The sequence below is a fragment of the Pundamilia nyererei genome, unplaced genomic scaffold, assembly GCF_000239375.1.
Source record: "Pundamilia nyererei isolate P.nyererei 1_Seehausen unplaced genomic scaffold, PunNye1.0 scaffold00117, whole genome shotgun sequence".
NCBI classification, from domain to species: domain Eukaryota; kingdom Metazoa; phylum Chordata; class Actinopteri; order Cichliformes; family Cichlidae; genus Pundamilia; species Pundamilia nyererei.
This window is the reverse complement of record NW_005187518.1, coordinates 873,059-885,081: the sequence shown is the minus strand read 5'-3', so window position 1 is coordinate 885,081 and position 12,023 is coordinate 873,059. Positions and strand designations below refer to the sequence as shown.

Here is a 12,023-nt window from a genome sequence, read left to right as displayed (position 1 = left end):
CAATTTAAATATAATCTACCAAAATCCAACCAGAAGTGTTGTGATGGTCCGATCGAGGTGCAACTTGCTATGGGACATTTAACCAAATATCAATGGGGTGTGTATATATTTGAGCTCGTGCACACAACTCTTGTTTTTTAATTAATTAAAAGTTGTATGCAGTACAATCATTCAACACGGCTAAAAAAAACAATTCAAAGAAATTATTAAAAGCTGAAAATTACCATGACAGTCATGCCCGTGATGAGTCAGAATAAACTTCTGGCCACAGCTGTAAGTGCTTAACAACATAAGAGCATATGTGACGTTTGTAAAACTTGCAGCTCTTTTTGTGCTTCATTCAAATCCCAAATCATAAACATGAAGGTAAGATGATTTTGTTTGTGTTATATGAAAGTAAATTAAACATCTTTGGGTTTGGGCTGCTGATCAGAAGCTATGAGCAGCTCTGTTCACCTTTTTATTTGCAGGAATCTGTAATTTATTTCTGATTTGGGGCAACGCAAACTAAACTGCCATGACTAAGGAGTAAAGTAAAATGAGGATAGGTAAAAGCTGCAGAGTGAAACATGATCAGTGGCACACCTGCGCTGCTGCGGCGCTCATTATTAATGGAGCCGAGCGTCTAAATAGACAGGTCGTCAGTTTATTTATGTAGCACGTTTAATCACAACAGATGTCGACTTCTCAAAGTCTGGTGCTTGGAACTGCTGCCCGTCAACTGAGCGTGGGATATAAAATTGTAGCATTGCTGATCGTTGGCGAAGGGCAGATCCGTGCAAGAACTTCTAAGTGAAATAAATTGACTTTAATATGAATCAGTGAGAGTGAGATCAGTGAAATTTGTTCATATGAGAGCCTCCCAGTCAGGACTGCAGCAGCAGGGAGAAGAAACAGCAGTAGGCCTGTACATAATAGTAGTTTTCATTTTCAGTCAATATTACAGGATAGAGAAAATGCTACTCTTGGCCACATGACTCCTCTCAAAGGGCTTAGATTCACAAACGTGCTACGTGATACACTGCTACACAGAATCAGCATTGTCTTGCAATGGTCACAAGTCAAGCAATATAAGACGTATCAATGTACTACACGGGACACGCACTCACTGATGAATAAAGACGTCCTGAAAATCATCATTAAGCATGTCACACCCGACATGCTACATGTTACAGCTGGCTGTTTTTATGTTGATATCAGCCACTGCACTGAGAGTGTCAGTATCCCACCAAACTGCTGACTCGTCATGAATCACGCCTGACTTTACATCGGTTTGGCCTTGCAAGTTAAATTATTATTATGTTTTCACAGCTCGAGTCTTTTGCCCATTAAAAATGAACAGTGCCTCTGTAATTCTATTCAAAAAGATTCATTTTTAGGTTAGACTGAAACTGTTTCAGAGCTCTGAGTGAATTTCAGGTGTCAAGTTTGACTGAAAGTTAGTTGGGTTTTTGATGTTGTTGTTTTTAACATATAATCTGGTGCTGTGTTCACTTCTGCATCTATCTGTGTGATTGTGTTTCTAATAGTTACAGTGGCTCCTGCTGTTTTAATGTTTTACCTGGCTCATTTAAAATAAAAGTAAAATAATCTATTTTTGGTTAAAAAAAAGAATTTTTTTTAGCTCATATATAAAATGACTTTGGCTCTTTATTTGTTTTGCATGTATGCCAACATCAGCTTGCTCACAGATACACTTTAAAGTTATTATAAGCAGACAATGATTCAATTTAAGCTCAGTAATTACTTCAGCATGATCCGAGTTATGTAAAAATGACTATGGGCTCATCTGCGTGATTACAGATGCTCTGCAGCACTATATGATTCAGCTCCACTGCTGCAAACCCAGATTCAAACTTTGCATTGCCTCACTCCACAGTAGCCGCTGTTATTAGCCAGATTTTTCGTATTAAGATCTTGATCATTTAGATTTGGAATGACTGCGATGCTGTATTTGAGTTATTCTTATAAAAGCTAAGTTATCCTGGAGTACTGGTCTGAAGTAACCCGTAGCACAGCTGTGACTGAACAGGTCTGGTTACAGTGAGGTGTCATAATGACCGTCTGTGGGGATTAAATCAGTCCTGCTGTGTGCACAGCTTCAGTTTGTTTCCTGTCGCAGCTCTTACCCTGTCTCTGCTCAGATCCACCGCTGGCACGCGGCTCACATGTCCGGTGACGGTGTCGTTGGACAGGTACACTCCCAGGACCACCGCCAGCACCAGAACACCGAGGAGGCAGAACAGCAGCACCCGGGCCCGGGGCATCCGGACCCGGTCACAGCCGGGCAGCGAGCCGCCGCCCCCGCTGCTCTGCTGGAGCGGCTTGAACCTCCGGCCGGACCTGGACATGACTGAACGCGCAGAGCCGCTCCTGGCGGTCCTTACAGCTACGTGTCACAACCGGCTTTGCAGAACAGCGGAGGAGAGAGAGTCACACAGGAAGTGGAGGCTGTTGAGAAGCAAAGCCGAGGGGGACATCCGACACAGCACGCTGCCCTCCTGCAGCACAGCGGCAGCCCATCATTAGCTGCAGCTCGGCGGACTCCGGGGGTCGCAGCTCCTAGACGCAGCGGCCCCGCAGCTCGAAGACACGCCGGACATGTTGGAGATGTTCAGAGGAGCTTTTAATCCATCATAAATTACAACAGAGACACAAACTGCCGCCTGTAACGCCTCACTTTCTGTCGTAAAACTCGTTTTAATCCACTTACAGCTACATCAGAGAAACACTACAAAAATGAAGTAACGAAGCAAGCTTATCATAACTCCACTGCCGCGTTATTCCTTTTAAAAATGTTTAATTTTAACCCCTTCTCTTTACGGGACATCTCCACTGAAAACTGCACTGCTTCTTCTTCTGTGGTGCCTGTAGGGGGGTAAAGACGTAATCGCCACCTATGGAGCGCAAAAGGAACTACAGTAAACAACACAACACTTTGTTAGGTACATCTTCTTGTTCTTGCCTTCAGATTGCCCTTAACCCAAGCACTTCAATTCGGCTTCCTGGAAAGTGTTGGAAAATTTGAAGGAGAACATTAATTTGGGACTTTTATTTGTATTTTCATAGGTTTTACAGACATTCCCCGTGGCCATTACCACCAAAGTAAATAAGTAATAGATTTCTGTCATTTTATACACTCACTACTTACAGTTTAAGCCTAAAGAGTCAGATTTCTTTCATTTGCTACAGCAGCATTTCTTTAACATGTAACGTGTAAAACTGAGACATACAGTTAGGATTGCAGTTCTTTTTCTTATATTAAAATATCTCAGGGATTATATGTATCACTAAGCTTCAGCTTCCTGTTTTTAGCTGACAGGAGTGGCACCCTCCTTTTGTTGGGGGGTGGCACATTCATCTGCTAGTGTAGACAGACCTACAGTCATCTGCTGCTGTAGTTCGTCTTGCACATGCAGAGATGCTCTTCTGCATCAATTTGAATTTCAGCAGGTTGTATTGATCATGACTACATGCCTAAATGCAGTGAGTTGGTGGCATGTGATTGACTAATTAGATATTTGCAATAAGCCGTTGAATAGAATTGAATACAATGCCTTTATTGTCACAATACAGACATACAATGAGATACAGAGCATCTCCTACTCAGTGCAAACATGTATATAGTGCTGCACAGTTATTGCAACACTATATACAAATGGACAGTATTTACAGAAAAAAAATATAAAATGTGCAAATATACAATCTGATAAAATTAAATAAATCAGTCAATATGTAAATAAATAGTGTTGTGTATATACAGTTTGGGTTATTGCACAGTGATGGTTTATAGAGGGAAATCCTTGGAATGGGGGGTGAACTGTGTTTATCAGTGCATGTGTGAGTTCAGGGTGGTTATGGCTTTTGGGAAGAAACTGTTCTTGAGTCTGTGGGTCTTTGTGCTATTGCACCTGTAGCGCTTCCCTGAGGAAGCAGGTTGAACAAGTTGAAACCAGGGTGGGAACTGTCTTTGATGATGTTTGTTGCTCTGTTGAGGCAGTGGGAGGAATAAATGTCCATCAGAGAGAGGAGAAGGCAGCCGATGATCTTCTGTGCTGCCTTGACTACACTCTGAAGCCTCACTCCATCTGCCTTAGTGCAGGTGTAGGTGTGCCCAATGAAGTGGCCATTGAGTGTATATTTTCTACTGCTTCTGCAGCACATTAAACTTCAGTGCTTTGCTGTGACAAAGCAAACATGTTTTATTTATTACAGTTTCTCCGGATTTTTAAGTCTTCTGACTCTTTAAGGATTTAAGTTTAAATCAAACCTTTTAAACTGATGCATCAGAAACGTGTAATTCACTAATATAATACTTTGACATGCAGTTATTATTTATACTTTGGTTCTTTGTAAATTACCACTATAATATGTGTTCTTACGATCCAAAATCCTGCCTCTGAAAACAAAACAGACATATATACAAACGGAAAACGTACAATAAACCCCAAACACACCATTTTTTCTGTACTAACTCGGGAATTTTTAACCTTTTCAGACAAATACACCTCATGTACACATACATGTGACATTTTCCTGTTAACAGGATAGTTTACTTTGACTGTAAAAGTTGCTTTTTTGTGTGTTTTGACCCACTGTTATGACACACTTCTCTGTCCCGCCAGATTTGAAGTCTCGCGATGTTGATTGGCCGAGATGCCTGTCCATCTCTTCACTTCCGTAGTGACGCATTCCGTACAAATAGGAGGTGAGCGGGTTTTCTGGGGCTCTTTCGCGCGCTTCTACAGCGAGCAGTCCGCGAGTTAGTGTCCAGCAGCTCGCTGTGATCCCGCGAACAGCTTCGACTGTACCTGGAGAGCTGCTCACACCCCCGCCTCTGAGACAGAGACGCCTGAGCCCGCCAACATGCATGTGATCAAAAGAGGTGAGCGCTGCGATGTTGTAGCAGGCCTCGGTTAGCTTCGTGTGGAGTTACCGGTGATTCTGTCTGCTGTGGGGTTACATCATTTAGCGACAGGCTGGTTAACCTGTACTAGTGAGGAGCTGGTTAGTGCTGCACCGTCCCCCTGACGTGGAGGTTAAACGTGTTTAAGTGATGGTGGTGGGGTCGGTTGTAGTTTGACAATATGGACTTAGTCTTTGTCTTAAAAGAGGCGCCAAAAGTTTTTATAGCCTCGCAGTGTAACGTCATAAAGAAGATCTATAAACCCTTACAACACCTCCTCTTTGAAGGTAGTTTTGACAGTGTGTTCAGAGTTTGATCTGAACTGTAATGTTCAAACCCTACAGTGTTGAGCAGGTCTTGGCGATGATTGGGAGAAAGAACTCCCAATCATCAAGAAGAGAAATCTGTTCTTTTCCTGTTAGGAGGGTTCAGGGAGGGGCAGCCATCGACTGGTTGGAGGATGAGGGGAGAAGGAAGGGAAAAGGAGCAGAGGGAGGAAAAAATAACAACTAAACAAGAGAAGAGTGTAGAAAAAAGATTAATGACAAAACACAAAGAAAAACGATTAATAGAGACGAAATGCATCATAGGAAGAAACTTTACTTTTGGGTTGAGCTTCATCTAAAGATATGATTGTCATCTTCATGCCTTTTTGAGCCTCAGTGTAGCCCTTTGTTATCTGAAACAAGCAGGTTTAGTTTTCTGCCTTTTAAATAAACTGTCCTGTGATTGGTGCTGTGGACTCTGACTCAGCCCAAGACCAGCCTGCCATTTTTCCAGCTTGTGTAGTTATGAGGGCCCAGACTTGGTTGATTCCTTTATGAGGTCAGATCCCTTTGGTGACGGGATCACATTTATCTCTGGATCTAAGGTTCAGGCCAAAGTTCCACCTGCTGACAAAATGCAACCAATCCTGAATTTGGTGGTTGTACCTACTGCCTATCGTACCCAGGTATCCTTAGCACATGACCATCCATGGTCAGGACATTTGGGAGTTAACAAGACCTACAGCAGAATTCTGAAACATTTCTTCTGGCCAGGACTGAAATCTGATGTTGTTCAATACTGCCGTACTTGCCATGTATGTTCATTTAAGAACATTATGACTCTCTCAGGTAATGAATTTTTTAAAATCCTCCAGTAGCATTAACTCGCGCAGACTCATAATCATCACCAACTCTGTTAGCAGCACACCACTTATCAAAAAGAGCCCCTTTTTCATGTGCAAACTCCACATATGTTTGACTGCTGGACTCTTGTGGTTCCTAAATTTCTGCCTGTAGGCCTCAGGTACCAGTTCATAGGCACGTACAATTGTTTCCTTCAACACTTCATATTTCATGCTCTGCTCTAGCGAAAGTGAAGCTACTACCTCCTGAGCTTTGCCCGCTAATTTACACTGAAGTAAAAACGCGTTTCTCTATTTTTCAGATGGACGCCAAGAGCGCGTCATGTTCGACAAAATCACATCTCGCATCCAGAAGCTTTGCTACGGACTCAACATGGAGTTTGTGGACCCAGCCCAGATCACGATGAAGGTCATCCAGGGTTTGTACAGCGGCGTCACCACTGTGGAGCTCGACACGCTGGCGGCGGAGATCGCTGCCACTCTCACAACCAAGTACCCCGACTACGCCATCCTCGCAGCACGCATCGCCGTCTCTAACTTGCACAAAGAGACGAAGAAGGTGTTCAGCGACGTCATGGAGGACCTGTACAACTACATCAACCCCCTGAACAAACGCCACTCCTCCATGATTTCGAAAGACACACTCGACATTGTTCTTGCAAACAAAGACCGCCTTAACTCGGCCATAATCTATGACAGAGATTTCTCCTACAACTTCTTTGGCTTCAAGACTCTGGAGCGCTCCTACCTGCTAAAGATCAATGGCAAAGTAGCTGAGCGTCCGCAGCACATGCTCATGAGGGTGGCTGTGGGAATCCACGGGACGGATATCGAAGCAGTCATCGAGACCTACAACCTGCTGTCAGAGAAGTGGTTCACCCACGCCTCCCCGACCCTCTTCAATGCTGGAACCAACAGGCCGCAGCTGTCCAGCTGCTTCCTGCTCGCCATGAAGGATGACAGCATCGAGGGGATCTACGACACGCTGAAGCATTGCGCCCTCATCTCCAAATCAGCTGGAGGGATTGGCGTGGCAGTCAGCTGCATTAGATCCACGGGGAGCTACATCGCCGGCACCAACGGCTGTTCCAACGGGCTCGTCCCAATGTTGAGGGTTTACAACAACACAGCGCGTTATGTTGATCAGGGGGGGAACAAAAGACCTGGCGCCTTCGCCATGTACCTGGAGCCCTGGCACTTCGATGTGTTTGACTTCCTGGAGCTGAAGAAGAACACGGGAAAGGAGGAGCAGCGAGCCAGGGACCTGTTCTACGCCCTGTGGATCCCTGACCTCTTCATGAAGCGGGTGGAGAACAACGAAGACTGGTCCCTGATGTGTCCGGCCGACTGCCCCGGGCTGGATGAGTGCTGGGGGGAGGAGTTTGAAGAACTCTACACCAGATATGAGAAGGAGGGGAGGGTGAAGCGTGTGGTGAAGGCTCAGCAGCTTTGGTATGCAATCATCGAGTCGCAGACAGAAACCGGGACGCCGTACATGGTCTACAAAGATGCCTGCAACAGGAAGAGCAACCAGCAGAATCTGGGCACCATCAAGTGCAGCAACCTCTGCACGGAAATCGTCGAGTACACTAGCAAGGACGAGGTGGCGGTTTGCAATCTGGCCTCTGTCGCTCTCAACATGTACGTCACCCCTGAGCGGACTTATGACTTTAAAAAATTGGCATCCGTGACCAAAGTAATTGTCAGGAACTTGAACAAGGTTATCGACATCAACTACTACCCGGTGGAAGAAGCCAGGAGGTCGAACATGCGGCACAGGCCGATAGGAATCGGGGTCCAGGGATTGGCTGATGCCTTCATCCTTATGCGTTATCCCTTTGAAAGCCCCGAGGCTCAACTGCTCAACATCCAGATCTTTGAGACTATGTATTATGCCGCTTTGGAAGCGAGCTGCGAGTTGGCCGCCGAGCTCGGCACCTATGAGACGTATGAAGGCTCGCCGGTGAGTAAGGGCATTCTCCAGTACGACATGTGGGAGAAGACGCCAACGGACCTGTGGGACTGGAAGCTGCTGAAGGAGAAGATCGCCAAACATGGCGTGAGGAACAGCCTGCTGCTGTCCCCAATGCCCACGGCCTCCACCGCCCAGATCCTGGGCAACAACGAGTCCATCGAGGCCTACACAAGCAACATCTACACCCGCCGGGTGCTCTCGGGGGAGTTTCAGATCGTCAACCCCCACCTGCTCAAAGACCTGACAGAGAGGGGCCTGTGGAATGAGGAGATGAAGAACCAGCTGATCGCTAACAATGGCTCCATCCAGGTAATCATCAGCAGGAAGGAAAACCATTAAAGATGACAGACATCTCTAGGTTCCAGCTTCTTAGGTGTGAACTTCATTCTGTAGACTAAAATATTGATTCCCAAACATTTCCTTTACAGGAAAAGATAAAATGCCACTTACTGCTTTTAAATATATACATTTAAAGCTTCAAGACTCTTGGAAAAAAGCATAATGAAATTAGGCAATACTCCATCTCTTTGCTGTTTTTCATCCTCTTTCATCTTGAATAATTAGTCTTCTAGTTCATCAATTAAAAAACGAATTTCGATTAGGTGCCACAAAGTAAATCACTGAACAGTCAAATATTTAGAGGATCCAAAGCAATCTGTGAAAACACGAAGAAGGAAATCAGTCATCTCAGTCTAACATTCTGAAATGGTCCAATTATTTTTGTAACTATTTCGTTTCCACAGCAAATTGTTTCTTCCTGTTAAAGGGGAGTTTTTCCTCCCCACTGTCACGCAGTGCTTGCTAGGTCATCTGTTGGCGTTTTCTCTCAATTGTTGTCGTTAGCTTACAAAATAAAGCACTGTGACATGAGTGTTGTTGTGATTTGGTGCTATTTAAATAAAATTGAATGGAAAATGGTTTTAAGCATCACATTAGCCCTAAATTCTGGTCTGTCCCAAATACCATCAGCTGAGAAGTTTAAGATGTTTTAAGCTTAAAAAAAAGTCTTTTTTCTTGTTTTTACTCCTTTGTGTTTGAACCTGAAACTTTAGTTTTAATTATTATTATTTTTTAAAATTTTGACAGAACATCAATGAGATCCCAGATGATCTGAAGCAGCTCTACAAAACCGTGTGGGAGATCTCACAGAAAACTGTAGTCAAGATGGCCGCCGACCGTGGGGCCTACATCGACCAGAGCCAGTCCCTGAACATCCACATAGCAGAGCCGAACTACGGCAAGCTGACCAGCATGCACTTCTACGGCTGGAAGCAGGTGAGTGTCGAGCTGCACGAGGAGGAGTGAAACCTCACCGTGAAGACATGTTGGGGTTTAAAATAACTCCGTCTTTCTCCCACCGCAGGGTCTGAAGACTGGGATGTACTACCTGAGGACCAAGCCTGCCGCCAACCCCATCCAGTTCACCCTGAACAAGGAGAAGCTGAAGGAGGCACAGCCGGCCACGTCCTCGGAGCAGGAGATCAAAGAGCGCAACACGGCGGCCATGGTGTGCTCTCTGGAGAACAAGGACGAGTGCCTGATGTGCGGCTCGTAAACGTTTCCGACCTGCTAAAACTCAGAGGTTTACTTGTCAGTATTGTAAAATAAAACTTTTTGCACTTTCTGCAAATTGTATGTTTGAATTTTTTTAAATTGCTAGTGCTAGGGTTCTTTTTTTTTCCGTATTATTATACGGTCTTATAAAGAAGCTGAATTGGCACGATATAAAATGCAATTTAAAATAAGGCTTGAACTCTGACTCATTCAAAGCTCCTTTGCATTTATTAATGATTAATAAATGTTTATATTTTCCTGTGTAGTTTTCCTGTTAACAGCATTATTTTGAACGAGCGATCATGCAAAAATACAAATGACAGGATCAACCAGCCAAAAACTATTTATTCCTGCTAGTCTCACCGTTAAGAACCTGAAATCGCCAAATATCTTTCTGTAAGTTAAAATTAATTTTAGGTCATAAAAAGCTTAATTGGAGTTTAAGCCACGAGGATTTATTTTTTTCCCCAATTGTACTGTTCATGCAGCAAAAATCTGCTTCAAGTTTAAGTGAAACGCATTAATTTACTAACTCCTTACAAGGAGTAAGGAGTAACAGTCGTTTTCTAAAATCTGAAACTAAAAGGTTATTTTTGAACCGCAGCTCAAAAACTCAAAGACCAGAAACCAGCAAATGTTTTGACTTATTTTTAATATATTTTTTTTATAAAACAATGAAAACATAATTTACACTTTTAAAATGTACACGTTATTACAACCAAAAGGAAAACCAAACCCTTGCTTCAGTTATTCCTGCTGAATGCAGGAAACATCGATGGAAAGAGGAACAATGAGGCTTGAGGAAAAAGTAAAGGAAGGAGGAATTGAAGAGAAAACACAGTACCCTCTCATCTTCACTATTGTCTGCAACAGTGACCAACATGTCAAAAATAAATTATAAAAATATTAACAACAAAAAACAAAGAGAATAACTAGTCGCACAATATTACCAGTAATAATGCATTATTGGATTTGTTCAATAGGGGTCCTTGTGTATGCTTTAAATAGCTTAAAATTATACATAACAAGATTTATATATATATGTAAAAAACAAAAACAACCTTGCCCCTTTTACATCAGCAAACTAAAGATTAAGACTTGAAGACACTAAAATCACAGCTACACCTGCAGAGCTGTGTGGATGGAGGACATCCTGCTAACAGGAACCCGACTGAAGCTGCTTAAAGACAAAAAATGACAAAGGAAAAACTGGGATGACAACAACCCAGAGAAGGAGGCGGTGGGTTTAAAGCGGGTGCTGCAGAGAGAGAGAGGAGCGGGGGTGGGGTGAAGAAGGCGTTAGTTATCCTCCGGGGTCAGTGACAAAAAAAAAAAAAAAGGTTTTATTTGGCTCTTCCAGCAATTTGAAACATCCTGCTGCCCAAAAACATTTAAAGGGACAACGGTGCAGACAGCAGGGTGACGTCTGTCATCATCAACCCCCCCTCCCCCTCCAACGGTCGAGTGTCGTTAACAGCATCCTGAGGAACCTGAGTGGAAACTTTAAACAGATCCAGTTAAAGAGAAACCTCCTGTTTTATCAGAGAGATGAGAGTGCAGTACAGTTTTAGCAGGGCGGAGGGGCGAGGGGGTTGGGGTGTACTGTCTATTCACTGCCAGCATTCAAAAATATGTTTCTGTATGAAAAATACAGTACACAGTATCATTTGAGAGCACTGTCGCAGTATAAAACACAAGAAAAGTCCTCTCAAACAAGCACATCTGTCCTGATGTGACGGGCTTTCAGGTACAGTACATGTTTCCTGTGAGCGCGCTCAGCCGGAGACGGAGCTTCACTGGATCACAAATACATGAAGACTTGAGAACACTTTGAGAAAATACACTTATTTACTTTCTTGGTGAGGCTGTTGCACTTGCTTTATGCACTCCAGTTCAGTTTGTGACGTCTTAAAACACAAAAACAACAACCGGCTCGCTCTGCTGCCCGACACACGAAATCATAAACAACACAAGGTTTGTTAAAGGACGTCGGCTAGAGGTTACAGCGACGTGATGGAAGCAATTTGATTTCACAAAAGCAAAAATAACATGACGTGTGTGAGCCATCGAATCACCTCATAACTACCAGCTCTTCTGAGAGCTGCCAGGAGCGAGAAGTTGGCTGATTTTTAAACATTTCTCCAGTTTTACAGTAATCCAGCTACAGCAGTTGGTACGTCCAATAAAAAAGGTAAAAATGAAAGTTTATTCGGCATGCTTTATTCCCCAAAACGTAAAGAATAATATGGTCAAAACTGGGCTCATGTGGGGCTACGCCAACCACATCACTTCAGAATAAGCTCTTCACCAGAAAGCAGGTAAGTGTAACTCTCAAAATTCTGCAACTAAAACCAAACAAAGGACCCGCTTAAGGTTAAAGCAACCATCATTTCATTCAGGTCTGAGATGATCGGGCACTGCTGAGGACGCTGCTCTGTGTGGGAGATACGACGCCGCCG

The 12,023-nt window shown here is 43.7% G+C and overlaps 2 protein-coding genes across 2 annotated transcripts in view; one reads left to right on the top strand and one right to left on the bottom strand.

Moving 5' to 3' along the window:
- The window catches only part of qpctla (glutaminyl-peptide cyclotransferase-like a), an 8,145-nt gene extending 5,286 nt beyond the window's left edge, over positions 1–2,859 (bottom strand). Inside the window, exon 1 of the mRNA XM_005742134.2 lies at positions 2,130–2,859. Within this exon, the coding sequence (XP_005742191.1) occupies positions 2,130–2,351 (222 nt within the window). The 5' untranslated portion in view covers positions 2,352–2,859. The remainder of the gene's footprint in view (positions 1–2,129) is intronic.
- Positions 2,860–2,883: 24 nt separating this feature from the next.
- LOC102209863 (ribonucleoside-diphosphate reductase large subunit) lies at positions 2,884–9,634 on the top strand. Its single transcript, XM_005742131.2, has 5 exons — positions 2,884–2,945; positions 4,626–4,885; positions 6,338–8,319; positions 9,097–9,285; positions 9,374–9,634. Exons 2-5 carry the CDS (start codon positions 4,867–4,869, stop codon positions 9,563–9,565), a joined length of 2,382 nt encoding a protein of 793 aa, XP_005742188.1. The 5' UTR covers positions 2,884–2,945; positions 4,626–4,866; the 3' UTR covers positions 9,566–9,634.
- Positions 9,635–12,023: the final 2,389 nt, after the last annotated feature.